Genomic DNA, 21,099 nt, shown 5'->3' with positions numbered 1-21,099 from the left:
CATACAACTGTGTGAGCCAAGAAGACAGCTGGCGAGTGGTTCTGCCATGCTAGAAGTGGACTATTATCAGTAAATAGTCAGGTGAGTAATCAGCTATTGTGACTCTCAAATTGTGTAACTGTTCAGACAAACATTTGCTCCAGGTCCTATATAAATAGGCTGGTTTTACTAATCTGGGGCTAAAATCTGGATTAACCCACACACGTCTATATACACACTGCTACTACTGCTATACTCACAGTGTAAAACAGCATTGCATACGTAGATACAGAACATTTTTAGCTCGTATTGTGTATTCGAAAACCTTCAGATAACTATAAGGTTGGTGCTGTTCACAGGAATCAGCATATTCAAATCATTGAAGTCGTCACAATATCATTTTGGAAGCACTTCCTTATTTTGAAAAGTAGGTCTTGGCAGATTTGTGTCAGATTTACACAATGCTGAAGACTTGGACTTGAAAGAAAGAAAGAAATCGCAGACATGTTTAACTGGGTTTACTTTGTCCTCTGTTGACAACAGCTGCGCTTGGGGCTTTTATTTACGTCTTTTTTTTTTTTTTTTTTTTACAACACATTATACACAGACATCAAATGTTAGTTCTCCACAAGCATTAAAATAAATATAAAAAAAGTAAGGGTTTCCAGTCATTTCAAATGAAGGAATGTTACTGTGCAACAATACAGACCGAAATACATACAAACAAAACGTTTTTTTTAAAAAGCACTGTAATGCTTATGTCAGGTGTCTGTGTGGCTTTGCTGAAAACAAGAAGAAAACATTCCAACTGATCCATTTGACTGGATAGTTAAACAGCGACTAGTGACACAGATCTCCAGTTATAAAGATGTGGATTTTTTTAGCACCTCCATTCCGGTTATGAATTTTACAAGGAACATTCAAGTCTACACTATCCACCCTGCATATCAAGCTCGCAGATCGCAATCCATCTTTGGCTCAGGGAAGGAGCACCTTTAAAAGAAAGCTCTGGGGGGAAGAGCAGCCTCTATCTGTAGTGATACATATGGATTTTTGGCAGGACTTAACACACCAGATAAGTCTGTTCCTCCAAAGCTTTCTCCCACAGCAAGCACCTTCCTCCCTGTTTTTTTTTTTTTTTTTTTTTTAATTCCCCAGTCACATCGTGCTGAATCTAAGGCTAACTGAACCCTTATCCAACCCTCATCTTCTCCTCGACACTAACCTCAATTTCCCCTTCGTCCCTGAATGAGACGAACAGAAGGGACAGAAGCCACACAGCACCTTCCATAACACACCAGGTCGGAAGCGTAATAGCATATTCTACAGAACACAATTACATTTCCTCCCTGCTTCAGTAAACATGTTCTCCACGTGCTTTCTTGCACATGGAAAACATGTCTCAGAAAACATTATTGGCTTTACTTAGAGGGTTTTGTGACACAAATATACATAAAACACGCACTGGATTTGCGATCCGAAGAGAGCTAGCTAGATTATAAGTTTCTGCTTGGCGTCTTCAAGGCAAATTTCTGCCCGTTTGTTTCCTTCCTCTGACAAGTAGGGGGCAGAGGAGAGGGTTCAGGCATTCGAACCAGCAGAAAAAAAAAAGACAGTAAAGGCCTGGAGAAGGATGGGAGGGAGGCTGTCAATGGGACCAGCCTTCAGAGGGGAGCTGTGGTTTGAAGGGCAAGCGAGAGGACGTTTGTTGATGGTGAAGACAGAGGGAGAGATGCCCATCATCGAGTTTAGGGGAAGAGGAGGAAGGACAGAACAGAGAGGAGCACAGCATTGAGCTGCAGGCCTGGGAGTCAGATAAGGAGGGGCTTAAAGTGTAGAGTGGATTGTGTATAGGCCTTTTCTGTAGGGGAATAATGCAGTGCAGACTCACTAGATGGCAGAAAGAGGAAGAGATAAAGAAAGCCAAAGACATAAGGACAGAGAGAACGAAACGGGCGGTATGGAGGGAGGAGATGATTCCCAAGATGGGTGCAGAGATGAAGAGAGAATAACAGCGGAGTGAAGACAGCAGAGGAGGCAGGGAGGGAGATGTAGAGAGAGATATCCTGTTACCAGCACACGCTAAAATAATTAGCCCTGGGTTGGCGAGGAGAAACGTGCAGGCGGATTAACTGGACCTAAAATAACTCTTAGAGCTGCACCTCTCTCTGGTAAAGCCCTGTTGTCAAGACTCCTGAGAGTGTCCGCCTGCCCTCAGGGGGGGCGGGAGGCCGTGACGTCATTCCAGGATGTCAGTCACCGGCCGTCGAGTCAACAGCAGACAGCCTCACAAACAGCACAGCAGCAGGCACCCCCCCCCCCCCTACACCATCACAACCATCAGCACCCGCTCCGCTCGCATTCCCCCACCACCACCACCACCACCACCACCACCACTCCTCTGCTGGCTGAAAAATGTGCAGCTGTTACAGTAAGCCTGCACGCTCTTATAGGGCCAGAAATAGCCCCCTTTAGCCAGGGCAGGGACACAGCGACAACCTCCATTAGCTCAAATGTGAGAGGATTGAATCACCCCGAGCTCGAGGGCTTGAACCTCTATCTGTGCCGGCCGAGAGCAGGAATCATATTTCTCCCTCTCTCTCTCACTCTCCTCTCTTTTTCTCTATCTGAAGTCCAGAGTGCACTCACAGCTCCGCTCGGTGTGCGATAGAGTCGTAAACATTAAGGGCAGGGGGAGATTCAGGGGACTCTAAACACACAGGGATGTCTTTTGGGTTCCTCTTAAGGAAGTTATGTGCGTAGTTAGGCCTTAAACAGTTTTACAGTTTGCCCAATGAGCGCATATGGGGTCTCTGATGAGGCGTTGTAAAAATTATTTGACAGTGTTTCCACTGATATAGTAGGACTATTCTTACAGCCAGTGCTGTCTTGAAAGAGTAGAGATAATAGGAAATAATGGGGGGTGCATCAGGCTGGGCAGAAAAGGAGGGAGCAGACTAGAGGAGTGGAGGCAGTCATGGAGAAGTCAGACCTTTATCTACAGGAGGAAGAAAAGAGGGAAAGGAAGTGAGAGAAGAAGAGAAACAGGATAGAGCAGTTAGCATATAAATCACTTCTGTAATTTGAATTAACAAGAAAGTCAGAAAATTCACAGTGAAAGGAGAAAGAAATGGGATCGGAGAGGAAAGAGAATGAAGATCAGTGTGAGCAGAGAAAGTTGGAGGTTTGACACGTCGCCACTGAAAAGAAAAGAAAAAAAAAAAGAAAAGCAAATTGGCTTGTCCCCGCAGCTGAGGATTGGTGATGCGTATCGGACGCACTTGGAGGAAGCTTTTTAAGGTGGATAGGATCACAATAAAAGGAACCAGAAAGGCAAAACCCGGGGAGAAGCTTTTTTAGATGCTGTTATCAAACCCAGCCGTCTCAGGGTCTCGCTTCAAATGGCATATCTTATGACCTGACAAAAGTGTTGGGGATGCCGGCTGGTGTAAGAGATTATCACGACATCTTAGATCTCTGCTCATATAGCTGCGTCTACAGTCATCAGCCTGTGACAACAGCAGATATGATTTGACTCATTTATTCGGGGACTCGGGTTGGCGTTGTGTGTAAGTATAAAGTAGGTTATGGTTTAACTCTCTTGCTATCTCCCACTCTCTTATCTTGGAAGACTCCCTCCTCTCCCCCTCTGGCTTCCCCCCGCCTCCCTATGGGTCTGTTATTTGAAGGTGAGCTGATTGGCGAGGCGGGAGAGGAGGTCAAGCGGTTTGGACGTCCCCGTCCCTCCCTCACCGCTGGGCTCCTCCTCCCCATTCTTGCGAGTCAGCTCCAGCTCGATGGTCATCAGCACCCGGCTCGGGCCTTCCTCCCTCCTCCCCCCACCCTCTCTGTCTTTCTGACTACGGTTCGCTGAGGCTGCGGCTGCTTGGGCTGGGCCTTCGCCACCGCCTGGTGCACGGGCTGGAGCAGCCGACTGGCAAGCTCGCCCCAGCCCTTCCCCGTATCCTATTTCTTATCCTTGCGTGACTCCTGCTTCTTCTTTCCGAGGCGGCCGCCTTCACCTTGGAGGGGTCGGCGGGAGCCACGGGGCCCTGTGGGGGAGGAGGGAGAAGGGGGCGGGGGGGAGAACAGGGGAGGAGAGTCACTTCAGGAGGAAAGGAGCGTGAGGGAAAGAGTGTGAGAGACAGAGAGCGAGGTGGTGGTAATGCAGAGGGAAAGGAACGGGTGACTCAGGTGTGTTAGACGTGAGAGGATGAGGTATGGGGTTAGCAGGATGGGTGGAGCTGTGTGAAGAGGAGAGAAAAACACATTTAGGAGGCTGAGAAGAGGAGACAGGCAGACATACAGAGGTGGGGGGGGAGGTATCAAGAGAGTCCTTTTTAGGGGAGGGGGTAGCAAGTGAGAGGGGGCGGTGTCCAGAGCTGTAAGGGGGGGACAAAACAGGTAACCGTGCGTTAGGATGGGACACAGTGGCAGGAAGGCTCCATACCTGTGACAACTGGGTGACAGTTGATCAATAAAAACACACACATTCATACACACACATGCACACGTTGGGTTAAATATTTCTGGCATTGAAATTTAGACATTTCTGGATGGGATCCAGCATGTTTAAATGAGGCCATGTTTAAAAATAAAAGTTCTGTGCTACCTTGGTGTCAAAGTTTGATCCCCCATTAAGGTCGAGTACAAACCCTCCATGACATCATGTGTGAAGTTTAACCCTTAATGCAATTTTAAAGGGTACTTCATATTAAAACAAAAAAGGAAAAATGATTTTAAGAGAGACAAAATCCAAATTTTGTACCTAGGCGGTGGATATGTCTGCATCTGTTAAGGTAGAGTAGGAGAATTTTTTAAAACTCAGTGAGAGTCAGCCAGATTTTGAAAGTAAACACACGCCCCTTTTTCTCGGAGCTCACCCCGAGGTCACGCCTCCCAACCAGTCTGTGACTTCGGCCATCATGCACGTACCTCTCTGGTGCACAGAGCAGGAAGAGAGTGACAACCAGCCAAAACTCCGGGCAGGTGTGCCTCGTAGCATTGGCTGATGTTATTAGCGTTTTATAGCTTCTACAGATGATTCATATTCTTCGTTTTAAAGCGAAACTGCCGAACTAATCGGTTGCTATCGGATTGTAAAGAGACGTTACACTAATTTAACAAAAAGTGCATCAGAATGAAATCTCCTACCCTACCTCTAAGATGGCCATGCTAATGTGGATTTTTTTTAACCAGCCTCTAGTGGCCATTGAAGGAACTGCACCATATTTAAGCTTCACCTGGAATAAATATGTTGATGTTCTGCTCAGATAGAAGTGACTTACTGATTTTGGACTTTCTGCCTAATCAGTCTAAGATCTGAACTGCACACATGCACGTAATATAAGACCTAAACCTGGATGAATATGAATCAATTTCAATGCTGTGACAATTGCTGATAGTGTTCTTTTGTGTGGGGCAGACTGAACTTCCTGTCTTTTGTGCTAAATTGTGCAATGATGATTGAATATTTTAAAACTTTTCGGATTCTGTGCACACATCATTTGACCCACACGTCACACTTTAACTGAATACTGTGCATGGCTCCTCTTTGAGATACAAATGTCCCACTGCATTAGGAGTGAATGACAGCAGAGCCAAGAAGAAATTAAATATTTGTGAAGTTTATAACTGAGCTATTGATAAATAATTTAAGTAAGCAGGGGACAAACCATTTTAAGACAATTTTGCTGAAGCTATGGTCATGGACAGCCCTGCTTAGACAAGTGTTTATGTATAAATATTTCTAACAAAAAGGTCAGCATTGACTTAAAATATTCATTTCAATTCTACTTATATAACCCAACCATTCACTCCCACTCATTCTGAATATTGTCTGTGCAAAGTCTAAAAACATCCACAAGAAGAAATCCATAAAAAGGAAGAGGAGGACAGAAGAAGTGAGGCTTCAGTTGAGTTTTTAAACAAATCCAACAGGAAGGACTGGACCAATGAAAGGTCAGGGCAACACTTCACAATATACTGTATTAACCTGCGAGTTAACCTATCAAAAAGCACACGATAAAGCTGTGATGGAGCTTAATGAATCCTTACTCTTGTGCATGTTCCACAGGTTGAACTCACAGGTCAGTACACTGATGTAGCAATAAGGAGAACAGACAGAGAAGCAGGCTGAAGACTGAAATGTTTCTGCTGCAATACATCAGGTTAGTCAGCAGCAGAACGTACACCAGAGGCTGTTTCTACCCACTGAAGCTTTGACTAATAATACCCCACTGATTGCATTAGAAAATGTATCATCTTTAATTATGCACTGTGCTAAAGCAGCTCATACGCAGACAGCAGAGCTGAACACCCAGCCTGACAGGGTGGAAGCAGCACGGGCCATCCTGGTGTCATTACCTTCCATCATACTTACATTCTGGCATACATCACTGTATTGTTTACTATTATGCATCCCATGATAGGCTCAAGTTCGTGCTGCAGATCTCCCACGCTAATGACAGGCCCCGCTTCATGAGCAACACGCTCCAGCCTGCTTAAGCAGAATGCAGTATCACCCTTGTTACAGGGGTTGCAAACACACTTCAAAGGAAATGTGGGTACAGTGGCGAAAAAATAGGAAGGGCTGGTGGTGGAGGCAGAGAGGTAGGTAAGTGGCCACGTCCCCTGCTGCATACTAAGGAGAGAAGGTGACAGGTGAGGAGGGAGATTGAGTGGTAGATGAAGAGCGAGAGGTAGTGATTTTCTGTCTGGAACCAAAGCTGATCAGAACCCAGAATACCTGAACAGGGGAGAGGAGAGAAACCTGGAAAGGGAGTGAGATGGTGGAAGTAGGATGAGGAGAGAGTGAGGAAAATACAGACAGATGCTTCTTATGGTCAGCAAGGAAGTCAAAGGCATGGAGAGGCAAGGAGGTGGCGAAGAAGAAGACGAAGAAGAAGAGGAGAATGCGACTGAAGAGAGAGGGAGACAGGGGACCGGATAAAAGGAATCAGAATGAGGGACAGAGGGAGGGAGGAAGTGATGTGAGGTGAGGGAGGGGGAGGCAAGTGGGGGATGGAAAGAAGAATGGGTGGGTTGTGTGTGTGTGTGTGTGTGTGTGAGCCCAGATCGATACCGAGTGAACTCAATTATCATTCCAGTACAGTGTGTGTGTGTGTGTGTGTGTGTGTGTGTGTGTGTGGTAGTGCGTTCATTCCTCTCTTGATGTGTGTTCCTGCTGGGTAAAGTCCTCCTCCACAACTCCACCTAATGGGGAGTAGCACACACCGCAGGGTTCCTTTGTCTCTCTGTCTCACTCACTCCCTCTCTGGCTCCTCATCCCAGAGCCTTCTGGAGATTGTAGTGCAAGCCCAGCAAACAGAAAGTAACCAAGATGGCGAGGCTGATACAAAATTGTGTTGTGTCAGCAGAGCCTCCTAATAAGGGCTATTTGATCAAACAACCACTTATGAGCATGCTGTAAAATCCCACAAGTGCTCTGTGTGCGGCATAGCTACAAGAAAAGGAATCCACTCAGAGGGTGGGGAAAAAAAAAAATCAAAATAATAAGGGAGTGTGAGCTCAGATGGAATAGCTGTTTTTTTTTGCTGTGTATTTTTTTTTCCTCCTCCATGCAGAGACTTGCAGGAGAGTAACTGTAAATGACAACGTTGTCAAATATTTCAGTGTCCTTTTTGGCGGCGAGTTATTTATTCATATATGCACTGTCACCCGCCGCAGGCACTTGAGAGCAACTGACTGCAGCTCAAGAATAACCTGACAATCATACGACAGTAGAAAGGAAGGGAGAAGACAGAGGGAGGAAGGAAGAGGGGCTCCAGGGAGACCAGTGCATTTGTTTGAGGTTGGTTGGAGCTATGTCGCCCCCTAGGTTAACACCATGGGGGCAACAAAACACACACCTCTTCCTCGTCTTTACGTTAGCCCCCCCCCACTCAAGCGGCAACGCCCATAATTATGCGTAATTTAAGTCCGAATACAATTGAAACAAGTGAGTTGTAAAAAAAATTCACCCCCCGTACATTGACACCAGAAGAGAACCTATCATCTGAGACCAGAGTGGTTTTTTTTTGTACCAGGCTGTAAACATGTTCTTTTCTGCTGTGAAGTCGGCCATTTTAACATGGGAGTCTATGGGAAATTACTCGCTTTTGGAGCCAACCCCCAGCTGTTGCGGCGTGAATTACAAGTTTTGACACTTCCGCATGGGCTTCAACTTTGAGCCCCGAAGGTTGCTGCTTGGTCGCGCCGTGTGAACCGGAAGTAGCATGTCCCTAACCGGAAGTAGCATGTCGCTAGCCGGATTCGCTAACCACATTTGCGTTCACACCTGAGCCACATTTGAGCCAATCCGGATTGAAATCAAACTGGATACTGCCGGATTTAAGGTGTTCACACTCCTAGTGTGAACGGGGTATAAATGACTCCCTGTCACAATAATGTCACCTCTCATCTACCTTGACTTGCCTTTTTTTTTCCATTATCAGCACACAAGGCATACAGCTGATTACAAAACACCCCCCCTTGCAGCCATCCAGCCCCCACATTACCACAGCGTAATCAAACAGAACTCGCCCCGGTTCCTTGTATTCACAAAAGAATACAAGCCAACAAATGTCTGATTAATCCACCACTTGAGGCGATCACACTCCCGTGAGGAAAGGATTGGGTAAAAGAAAAAAAAAAGAAAAAATACCCCAAATCCTTGGCGCGCAGCAGTGTAAACCCACTGATAACAGCCCAGACCATAATAGGCCCAGCGATTTTCATTTGACTCCCAGTGAGCGAAATCAGCAGCTACCGTCCATTTCCCTACTGTGAGCAAATCACGGTCCCATTCAATGCAGCAATAGCATTAGTGCCGTAACCTGGTCTCGGCCATTTCACAGTGGCTGGTTTGATTTTTTTTTTTCTCTTTTTCCCCTTTGGCTGTTTACCGTGGTTACACTGTTTGGCCCCCCTCAGGGAACTGAAGTAGGGGGTGAGGGCCACAAGAGAAGAAGAGAGAGAGAGATGGAGAGCGAGAGGTGGGACGGTACTTACTTTAACGCACCTCGAACGCTGAGGCAGCACAAGAATTTCAACAGCTTGAACACTGTTATTAGAGACAGAGTTTGAATGACATGTTATTTTGTTGTTGATGTGGTGCTGTGAGGAGGAGTCGGCTAAGTGTGAGGGCATACTGGAGCTGCTGCCTGGACCGCCATTGGGAGGGAATGCGATTATGAAGCTGTTGCCGTTATGCACTGTCATGTCGGATGTGTGCTATTGTGCGGCAGCGCTGCCACAGAATAGATGAATATTCCTTCTGACAACACGTTTCCTGAGCCCAAACAAACAATGAATGCTTTTGCAATTCCTCCAAAAAGGACATCATTCCACTGTCAACGTCTGAATATGACGCCAGAGCAATCTGTTGCATGTGTGAGGATTGTGTGAATGTGATGGAGGACAGGAAGAAGAAGAAGGGGTGAGGAGGAAGGAGAGCAGGAACTTGCCTGTCTCTGCTGTGATCCCTCTTTCTTTTTCTTGCCATGTTTGCTGGAGGGGACAAAGAAAGACAATGTCAGGATGTCGATTCCATCTCTCCCTCCAGTGGTCACAGGGCAGCATTGCCTGGCAGCTATCATAAAGAGAACATCAACTTAATCTACTGGCCCTGTCTGTACACTGCCCCCAGGTGCAAGATGTGTTCAGATCATACAAGATTGGAAAAGTAACAGTGCGATGATGGATCCACTGTCTTCATGATCAACCTTCGCCTCCACCCCGCTTTTATCATCTTGATTTGGACCTACTGTTCTAGATCAAAGCTATTTAAGTGATCATTATCCGTCTCTTTCCAGCTGACTAACTTCAAATCTAAATCTCGCACAGCTAACTTAATCAAATCGTGGCGCAGCACCTACGCCAGCTTGGCCACGCAGGTGTCCGTGCCAGGGATGGGCTTCCGGCTTCAGCTCCAGCCCTGGCAGAGACAGGACTGGCAGAGAGCCGCTGGCCACAGGCCGGGCACTGACCTGACGCTGAGGCTGAAACGCGGCGCGCCACCAGGAACCTCATCAGGTAGTAGATGACCACGATGAGCACCAGCAGACCCAGCACCACCCCGATGATGGGCTCCTGTGATCACGCCAGCTTGGATGGGCACTGGAGGTGGAAGAGAGAGAGAGAGAAGACGAGGGGTGGTTAAGAAGGCAGGTACAGAGAATCCGAGGTGGAAGAAGTGGGAAGGAAGTGACAGGTGGAGGTTGGGAGAAATAAAAGGAAGAGAGACACACGATGCTGTCAGGGGGGAGGTGGAGGATGGAGAATAGGAGATGAAAGTAGACCAGAAAGGGAACGCAAAAAGGTAAAATAAAGGTTGTATTAAAGTAACAGATACAGGCGCAGGAAAGGCTCAGGAGTAGATGAAGAGACTGTGAGATAAGGTAGAATAAAGGTGAGACGAGGGAGGGAGAAGGTGGAAAGATGATACAAAATGGAAAAGAAGAGAGAAATGGAGGAGAAGAAGAAGTGAGAGGGAGGCAGTGATAGCAATCTCAAATAGAGAAAGAGATAAAATTGTAATTGATTTCATTTAACAGGAGGTGTGAAGAATTCTAAATGAGGCAGCGTGACAACTGGTCTGAACACAGTTCTCGCTCTCGTCTGATGCACGGTGAAATTGAGATTAATTTCCGAGTTTAGAATGATTATAATAACAATTGAGAACAGTTGGCATCTGATTAAAAAAATTCACCAAAATATGCCATATGGGCTCAGTGGAAAGCTAATGAGCAGGCGCAGATGTAAGCAACACGGGCGTTAGACTTACTACATACTGGGAATTAGATGTTGCTGTCAAATCCCTTCAGGACCCACAGCGCTCCCTCCCTCCCCCCCCCTCCCACCTCACCTTTCTCGAACACCAGCAGGCGGACGCTGGAGGGCCGGCCCAACTATGTCAGGGGGGGTTCTTGGCGTCGCAGGTGAAGGTGCCGTTGTCGCTGAAATCCAGGTTCTTGATCAGGATGGAGCCGTCACGGCGGCCGCGGGGTTCCCCACAAGTCCAGTCTGTCCCTAAATGGACCCTGTTGTCAACATAGGCCGCACCACCGGTGTAATGGAAGATCTGTGGAGGAGGGCAGAGTGGACAGTGTACCGTAATATGCGTACTGACACTGATGATGTTCACTGCTGCAGCTAAAGATCCATGTATATTTTATCATCTTCATGTATTGGATCATAACAAATGGAGTCTAGTCAATAAACGCATCAACAGTACAGCTTAGAAATCAATATTTGTAGCACTAAAGGAAACGTGTCCACTGAAGCATGGAGGATTGAAAAGAAATGAAAACTGACCATATTCCTAATCCTGCTAACTTTGCTTGTTTTCAGAAAGTTTCTGATTTAAACTGTTTCTTTGGGCCTTCTGAGAGCAGCAGCAGGGGCTCAGTGGTAGAGCAGGGTTGTCCAATAACTGGAAGGTTGGAGGTTCGATCCCAGCTCCTCCCTAGTCATTGTTGTGTGTCCTTGTATGAATGTGTACGAATGAATGGGCGGTGGTCGGAGAGGTCGGAGAGGCACCTTGGCAGCCACGTCTCCGTCAGTCTCCCCCTGGGGAGCTGTGGCTACATCTGTAGTTTACCACTGCCACTCTGTGTGAATGTGATGTGAATGAATAATGCATCGTAAAAAAGCTATATAAGTTCACTGTATTATTATTATTATTAATAATAATGAAAGAGCCTGTTTGGATTGCTCTGAAACAAACATGCTAATTTAAAGTTTCATGTCGTCACTGTATCTGATTTCTGATGGTAAAATGCCGTGAGTTCTCCTTTCATTCATGTTAATTGAAAATGAATGAAACAGTGAAAGCAATGATGGTGTCCTGAACTGATGGTGTCCTGAACTGATGGTGTCCTGAACTGATGGTGTCCTGAACTGATGGTGTCCTGAACTGTTTTCCGAGCAGATCTTTGGTTTTCTGTGGATTTAAAGAAGCTTATTTAGTTTGTTTCCTGGTTTGGTTCATGTTTCCTCTTTCTTGTTGCTCTCAGGTTTACTTGTGGCTCTTTCGTCACATGTCATTGTCCTTGTTCCAGTGTTTTCCTAGTGTTTGTCATTGGATGGGTACCATGCGGTAGCTGCGACACAAACACTAAGATCCAGCTGTTGCAGAAACTAAAGGAAGTTGGAATATAAAAAAAAAAAAGGATCTGGACAGAAATGACTTTTGATCGACACTGACCGGGGACAATTTGCTGTATTTTAGTGAAATTATTAGAAGTAAAATATAGAAAAGGTGTTTTGTATTGTACCAAAATGAGATATTGTATTAAACACGTATAAATAACCCCAGGCCTTCTGATGTGGCTTCTGACAGCTTATGAAAGTGCCGTCACAGTAAATTGATTTTTAAACATGATGCTTATTGATTTGGTAGAAGCTTAAATGAAGTGAGAGGTGCGATCACTGCTTTGTCCCAGACAAGCACAAGGTCAAACTCAGTTTTAACCGTCTCACCACACATCTTTAAATGAAGATTTCAGCCCTGTGATCGCTACAAGCCAGTCACTTATGAATTACAGACGACCTTTCATACCATACCAACATGTCGGGAATCAAACATGGCATTTTGAAAGGACAGATGCTCCATGAAAACAGATAGACGTATGAAACTGTAAATCTGCCCAGGCAGGGAATGAAATGAGCGACAGAAGATAAGAGAAATCTAGTTTCAAAGTGAGGGCGCTGCAGGAGACAGATGAAGGCGAAGGAGGTGAGGAGGGGGACATAATGACAGAGGAGGGGAGGGACAAAGAAGGGAGAGCTGAAGAGGAGGAGATTAAAGGGAGGTGGACAGAGGGAGGCACAGCCAGGACGGGCAGATAGAGAGATTAGGACGATGGCAGGACGATAAGAGCTGGGAGAGTGAAATTAAAGAGCAGGAAGGGTGAGGAGATTAGGGGAGAAAGTTTCTTTCACTTATGTTACAGTTAACTATTATTTGTCTGTGCTGATCTTTTAATTGTTTTTGTGTCCAGACAACCACACCTGCTCTCCTGAATGTTGCTCTGTGCTCGGTGGCGGCAGCAGAGATAAAAACAAAAAGAGTTTTTTAGGTTTTGTTGGGAAATCTGGAGCAAACAGGACGTTTGTGCTTCTTCATAAATATTTATTAACAGCTTCTTGAATGGGACAAAAGGTTAACTTGAAGTGGGAGTAAACAACATAAGAATGTGATTCAGCAAATGAAGACAGAAAAAAAGACTGGAGGAGAGGAAGCTCTTTACCTCCCAGTATCTGCTGCCTGATACCGGACAGATAGATTACAGTGGGGCTCTGCCAAACAGCTGCCGGCTGCAGCTGTTGCAGGTGGTAAAAGTGAATGAAACCAGCAGCGTTATGAGTTCTAAAGCATGTTTAAAGATGTGTTTTCTATCGCTTACAATATCTTTGTTGTCCTATCAAGAGCAGCGTTCATCTAAGGTGTGTGTGTGTGTGAATTACAGAAATGCTGTCCCGCGAGCCGTCAGGCCTGTACGTCCAGGAGAAGGTGACGTCCTCCGAGGTCCAGCGCCAGGAGAAGAAGGAGCAGGACAGCCGGATGTCAGAGCCCACCATGCATGGCTCTCCAGCCAGTGTAAATCACTATGGCCTGGGACTGCTCGGGCACTGGGAGGCACACAAAGCAGATGTGAGTGTGACAGAAATACATCAGAAAGCGATCTATTCTCAAACAGTTTTATAAACTGAAACATCTCCCTGTAATCTTTAAACTAAATCCAAATAAACTGCACATTTAGTGCAGTGAAACCTGCCATCGATTCAGACACACAGCAAATATTTGGCGGAGTATTGGTGGATGGATTTAACAGTCAGAGGATCATCCATTTTCTGCATTTAATATAAATTCCCCTTAATCATGCGCTCTGTTTATTGCTTGAATAATATTTAATGATCAATGTTAATTTGATTTTTTTGGCTGCAAAAAAATCAATGTTTGAACTTCCCTGGAAAATGCACTCAGCACGCCGAGCTACCACCGAAGGAACCCTGCCTCCCAACAGGATGAATATTGTTCTCAGGCCACCATCACCCGCAGCATCCTCTCAGCTCTGTCAGCACCAAGTGTTCTGGAGCTTTCCGCCCTTTGTTTTTTTTTTTCAGCACCCGGAGAGTAACAGCTTTCCCTGCAAAGCATCCTTGAGCGAGGCCGGCCCACACACAGACTTGTCAATGAAATCACGGCCGACATTTTCATTAAGATTCGGACAAAAATCTGCAATATCTGATAGGAAGGGAGGAGAGGAGGCAGCCTGCAGGAGAGCATGCCGACCTTTCAGTTTAAAAACAGTCACAATATTAGTGCTCTTTGACTGTGCAAGCCTGGCGACACCTGCTTTATGAGAGCAGCACAGATGGACAGTGCCGGGCCATTACCTCTACTGTAAGTGTCCACAACAGGTGTTCGATCGGCCTTTTAGATGAAATCAATGCAGCAAATGCCAAGATATCAATTAAAACACGTTGTATTCATCTAGATTAAATGGAGGCTATTAACCCTTCTTATTGTCATTAAGATTATACAGGTAAGCAATCAAGAACAAACAGAAGAGAGAATATTTAACCTTTAACCCCACATCAGTGCAGAGATTTCTACATCTTCATAGATGTGATTCACAGAGGGATTCTTTCATCAACATGAAATTAACAAAGAGTTTTATATCGTTTTTTTTTTTTTTTTTTTTTTTTTTTTTTTTTTTACCTATTCCCAGGAGGACAACCGACGCCAGCGCCAAAACGTCAGCATGGTGTCTGGCTTCTTACGGAGCGCTCCTCACACACACACACAAAAAAGGAAGACGGACAGCCGCAGACCTGGCAGGAGCTGTCTGTCGAGGACGAGTCTCTCTCTCTCTGGAGGGAGTGTGGAGCAGAAGGAGGAGGAAGAAAGAAAGAAAACAAGACGAGTGGTGGGGTGGCAGGACAGAGGGCTTCAACACAGGACAACAACAGAAAACCCACTGTACCCTGGTTTATACCCAACCACACCCCTCAACCCTGGCCCAGCCCGGCCCGGGCCCGGCCCATTCCACCCTCTCCCCTCCTCCACTACCACCTCAACTCCTCCTGCCACTTGTCTCTGTGACCCCCCCCCCCCCTTCACTGAAACAAATAAACACACATTATGTGGGGGGGGGGGGGGGGGCGTACAGTAACAGGTGAATTAAGTGTGTAAACAAAAGGCAACTTGGGGTGAATCCATAAAAACCTGCATGATGAATGTGTTAGATTTAACCCTCGCCATGACATGATTGAGAGGGAATGCTATTAGCACTTAGGTGCAGATGAGGTGTGTGTTGTGTGAGGCAGAGCTATGACCGTCTGCATCTGCTCTGTATGTGATCACTGCTGCGTATGTAAATATTACATGGGGACCGGTGGGAGGCTGGTTCCTGTTACAGTGAGGGAGGAGGGAACCTGCAGCGAGGTCAATCCAGTGCTCTCTCCTCCATCCCCAACGCCCCCCCCCCCTTTCTCCTCACTTTGCACTTTCACCGGCCTTGAGGCCAGCGGCCACAAACAAAGCCCCGACTCTTCGATCTGTCTTTCCTCTCTCTGTCCTCCCTCTCTCCAGATTCCTGCCTTTGCTGACGTCTAGCACTTGGAGACAATGGAGAGAGAGGGGGACAGGGGCTGACTGGTGTTTGTCAATGGCGCTTTCTTCCTCTCTCTGCCTCATTTTCTCCTCCTGCGCAGACAAAGCTGTGTATTCAAAGCAAAGCGCCCACTCCTTAGTTTTCCAGTAACACAGACAGTGTGTAGGGGGGGAAGAAGAGACTTGCTATATATAGATGGGTTGATATGAGGACAGGACGAGACGCCGAGAACTCACAGTAAAGCAGCATCAGGCAGACACAAAAATGAGAGAAGGAGCAGCGGCTTGAATGAGCGGACATGCTGGAGTCAGATTTCTGCAAAAGCCTCATTTCTGGAGGCCTGATTCCATCATTTTGTCACACGTCATAAATATGCATTCATTTAGCCGCTAGGATAGTAATAGTGAATACATGCACAAATTAAAGGTCTGCAGCAAACACACAGACTGGATACACTCAACATGAAGTGTAAATCGTATCAATTATGCTCTGCCTCCTCCTCCTCCTCTCCTTCCTCTCTCTCTTAGGAATACATGTAGGATGAGAGAGAGAGATTGTGGAGTCACTTCAACACACTTATCGATCTTACATGTCCAAGATTCTCCATTGAATGGTAGCTCTTTGCCAAAGGCGGCAGCAGCAGCAGCAGAGCGTTAAGCGACAGATCGCCTCGTGCTCACGTTTGAGACTGCGGCATTAATTTATTTTATTTTTTTTGCCACTTGTGACAATCACAACCACTCATTCATCTCAACACCTCAAATACCCCTGCTGACGGATCAGCTGAACAAAACGGACCATCTGCCAACTTGTTGGCGCCATCAACTGTCTGAGCTTTGGCTTGAACGTCTAAATCGCGACATCCTTAACAATTATGGCAGATCCTGCCTTTGGGCCCCTGGAGAAACAGGGGGATTCTTTATGAGTCTGGCAGGTGCAGAATGTGGCAAGAGCCCAAACTCGTCAGCACCAAGTGATGGTGGCAGCAGCTGAGCTTGGCAGGCAGAAACTGTATCACATATAGAGAGCGGAGGCCCCCGCTCCTTTAGCTGGCAGTGATATAGCACACTGATGCAGGAGAGGCAGAGCTTATCTGCTACTGAATTACACAGGGAGGAGAGGTGGAAGTGAGGGGTACCAGCGAGAAGCAGACAGACAACCCCCGATCTGTGGAGCCATTTTGAATTTTTCCTTTTAGAGAGAATTATACATGAGTCCTCAGCTGCACTTTAGTCATATCGAGGTGGACAGGGCTTCATATCAATTGGTGTTATCAGGGATGACTGAATAGGCAGAGTACCTCAGGCTTCAGCCACTGTGCAAATGAAAGCATCTCAACTGTCTGTCTGTGTAACCCATCAAGCTTGTTTACACGGGCTGAGACAGCGGCCTCAGTTGCGTTTGGTGAGGGCATGTCATTCGACACCCGTACTAATTTACACAGCATATTTTCTTTGCACTTTGTAATTTTCTTTGACATAGAATTATTTCCAAAGGGATCAAAAAAAAAAACTAGAACATACCAAGCACACGTTCAAAAGAGCAGGCATGTAATCATAGACTGGGAAAGCGTCCCGAGCTGTAGATGTTAGAGTGGCTCTTGTCAGCGCTATCCATGTCGAATTTTTCTGCAATGTTGAGTGTGTTTGTTACAGCTGAGTGCTGCACTGATCACAAGACAGGCTGGCAGATGTGCAGAAAGGGTGGGGGGGTGTTTTTTTTCCTTAATGTGGAGAGGGGACTTCTCTGAATGGAGAGAGCTGGTTCACACCAAGGTCATAAGACTGATGACCGCCAGCGATGAGCCAATGGAGTGCGGCGCTCTCAGGAGTGGGAAACAACATCCACTGCCATCATAAAGCCATCGTAGAGTGGGACCTCATGACACGACACAGGTCAGCTCTCAGTCTCGCTGCAGGGGTTGAATAATCAAGGGAGACATTTCCATAACCAAATAAGGCAATGAGCCGTGGCGAGCAAATGGCCAGAAAACTGTCAAAAGTTAAGGCTACAGGGATCAGAGATAGATACAGGAGTGTTGTGACAGCAAGGGTTAACAGGTTAACAGGCCGCTGAAAAACAGGAGACTGAATAAATTCATCAAGTCGTTTCTAACCAGCCGTGAACACATGAGAAAACTTTTCACCGTTTTGGTTTTCTCGGTTTTTCCTTCACTCGTTGGTCCAAACTCATCTCACTGGTCTGCTCATTGCAGAGTCTTGCGACACTCCATCACTTCTCAGCCAAACAGCTGGATCACGTGTCACAAATCCATCTTAACAGATTTATTTCATTGTAGCTAACCCACAGATTATCCAGATCATTCAGGGTCCTGACAGCAAGTACTGGCAGTTATGGCTGTGTTTTAGTCTGTATTTTATTATACACATTTTCACTACAAGTATTGGTTAACCTGATTGGTTGGGATCAGCTGTGACAGATGGTTCATCTACTCACCTGCTAAATATTCATTTAAAAGCATCTGTCATCTTCAAACATCGACTGAGTTACAGTCAGGTGACACTTTCTTAGAAATAATCCAGCCTGAAACATGGTTGTGCGGCTTTAGTTTAACCCTCCTCTGGTTGTTTAGTTTGTGTTTGGACGCCACCAAATGATTAAAAATAGAAGAGGAGCTTGTTGCAGAGAGGAGAGGTGCACCTTGTACCATGAGGACAGGATCTGTTTTACTTTACTTCCTCAGTATTTCCAGCCTACGATACTTCACCCCAATCACCATATATAGTGTATATAGATATATATGAACCAGACATAACAGGTAGGTGAGGTGAAAAACACTATGGAGTTATCACATCACCTCTTGTGTGGGATGTATTGTTCCTCAAAGTTAACGTTAGAAGCAGAAAAAATGGGCAAGCAGAAGGATTTGTTCAGCTTTGATGAGGACAGCACTGCCATGTCCAGGCAGCGGGGACAGAGCACCTCCAGCTCTGCAGCGCTCAGTGCCTCTCAGAAGTGCTCCAGACGTGGTGAACCGGCAGCACACAGGGAGTGAAGGCAAACAGACGAGCCACTGCACTTCAAACTGCTGACAAAGTTCATGCTGCTGCTGATAGAAAAATGTCACAAGACAGTTTAAAGTGTACGCGGCGGAGGAGCCTCGGGGTCCATTCTGTCATTTATGTGTGAGGACATGATGGAAAAATAACAGCTCCACTTTCCTATAAAACCACATACAACACGTTTACATCCACACAGCTCCAGCAGCCACAGGAATGATTACTGCTGTCCACCAGGAAGAAAGAAAAGAATGACTGTAAATGAGTGTGAGGCGGTTACAGAGCCATAAAGAAGTCCACAGAGGAAGGAGAGGACAACATGTCCGACATTGAGGACACCACTCCTGGCTTCAGTAAACTGTTTAAAACCAGTATTTTGAACAGAAATGCTCCCATAAAGTGACAATAAATGATATAATTCACGCTTTAATCTGGGGGACATGTTGGCACAGTTTAACTCCTCTTGCATTGGTTAAACTGAGCTGATGAAGTGTCCTGATGAGTCACACAGCGCACACAGTCCTGCACTGTCTCTGGTGCTGAAGGACCTCATACACACCGACAGTGTGGAGACTGGAGGACGAGGGGGGGTTTCAAGGGTCCGAAAAAAAAAACTGGAGGCCTGACATCATCAAATCTGAAAGGTTACTGGCCAACGCTCGGCGCTCCTGCTCAAGAAAAACACTATTGATATTCCGTGGGTTCGCCCGGGGACAATGGCAGGGCCTGTCCCTCCCTCTCTCCTGGCCTGGCATGGCAGAGATGTCACAGAGAGCACCGAACAAATGGATGGAGGGATAGAAAGGGATGGAGGGATGGGGAGGAGGTGGAGGAGAACAAACGCATTGTTCTCAGGGTGGAGAAAGGGGTATTGTGAGCAAGACAGATAGCTTATGTGGGAGAATGGGGTGGGGGTGGGACACAAAAGGACAGAGAAAGGTGAAACCTGGCATATTTTTTTTTTAGCTGCCCTCCTTTTTTCTTTTTTTGTGTTTGACAGTCGGAGGTGATCCATGACCCCGCTTCAGAGGATGCATCCTGGAAAAACAGAGGGAGACGCTTTCAGCACCATCTTCATTCCTTCATCTGCAGCAACAACCAGACGACGACATCAACACAAGGCGGCGGCGGCGGCGAGCAGGTGAGTCTGCGGCACCTTCTCCCCCCGTGCGTCTCAACGGGTTACTTTATGTGAACCAGCAGCACAGCTGTTTGAGACCAAGGCCGCTGTGCAGAGATGCCCTGCAGGCGTGTGATGTACACCAGCTGCCCCCCCCCATCCCCTCGGTAAACATCAGTGACACATATATACAGGCAGTTCACCAGGCGAGCGCACACACACACACACACACACAAAGAGGAAATAAGTACGCAAAGTGTGCATGAACTCTGACGCTTCCTCTCCACTTATACCCCGTTCAATCTGGCTAAAGCGGGATTCGGGCCTATCCAGATGTATCCAGATGTTTTTTTTTGAGTGTGAACACCTGGATACCAGCTGTATCCAGTTTGATTTCAATCCGGCTAGATCCACCTCTCGTGGGTGGATCTAGCCGGATTGAAATCAAATTGGCTCAAATGTGGCTCAAGTGTGAACGCAAATGTGGCTAGCGAATCCAGCTAGTGACATGCTACTTCCGGTTAGCGGGGCGCGACACGGGACATAAAACCACACGACGCATGTGCACACAGCCTGAACGGACTCTGTATATTATGAGGCGCCACCTAGTGGTTTGGAGGACAGAAAACACGCTGGATGAAGCCGGATTGAGTGTGGACACAAGTGTGTGCTAGCCAGATTTGAAAATAGGTCTGAACGCATCCAGCTTAAAGGCTGTCTGGGCTCAATCCTATTCTAGCTGGAATGACTTTCGCCAGTGTGAACGGGGCCTTAGATGGAGGCAGAGACACCTGCCTCGGTCGACCTTCAGCAAGAGATGATGTCATACAACACATACAATATGGAATTGAATTAATTACATATTTTCTTTCAATATTTCATAGTCTGCTGCCTGCTTGATTCCCATTAGCGCCTTTTCCTTCCCTCACATTTGCAGCTTCTAAAGCAACAGAACAACTGACAACTGCCGTTTGAAATTCAAATTTCTGCAACACCACCAACAGGCTCTTTGTTTCTGATAAAAATATATATATATATTTATACATGAGATATGATGAAGAGATGTGAGATGCATTTAAAGTGCCAACAGGTGGAAACAAAGACAAAGTGAATAACAACCATAAAGATTCAGATGAACAGCAGGCGCCAGCACAAGTTCTGGATTCAGAGTTTTCCATGATTATTCTACCAACAATAGTGTCCTTCTCACTGCTTTTCAGCAGACACAGGACACAGCCCACACACACAAATAATAGGCAAACCACCAGCCGTGCAGTCTGCATACATGCATACAGAGGAAGCATAACAAACAGTGATCTCACAAGCTTTCAAGTAGAGGAAAATAAACCACTCTGCA

General features: G+C 46.3%; 1 protein-coding gene across 1 annotated transcript; it reads right to left on the bottom strand.

Annotated features, from left to right (window-relative positions):
* Positions 1 to 1,052: 1,052 nt before the first annotated feature.
* Positions 1,053 to 15,033, bottom strand: mpz (myelin protein zero). The gene is given in 14 exon segments (XM_028427430.1): positions 1,053 to 3,983; positions 3,986 to 4,031; positions 9,447 to 9,489; positions 9,969 to 9,987; positions 9,990 to 10,065; positions 10,067 to 10,098; positions 10,847 to 10,895; positions 10,898 to 10,981; positions 10,983 to 11,023; positions 11,026 to 11,062; positions 13,450 to 13,567; positions 13,569 to 13,614; positions 14,708 to 14,761; positions 15,003 to 15,033. Coding segments are annotated over 14 exon segments (714 nt in total). The 3' UTR covers positions 1,053 to 3,945.
* Between the last annotated feature and the right edge of the window lie 6,066 nt (positions 15,034 to 21,099).

Source organism: Parambassis ranga, chromosome 17, assembly GCF_900634625.1.
Source record: "Parambassis ranga chromosome 17, fParRan2.1, whole genome shotgun sequence".
Classification (NCBI taxonomy): Eukaryota; Metazoa; Chordata; class Actinopteri; family Ambassidae; genus Parambassis; species Parambassis ranga.
Note: the sequence above shows the minus strand (reverse complement) of the source record. Positions and strands in the feature narration are given on the sequence as shown.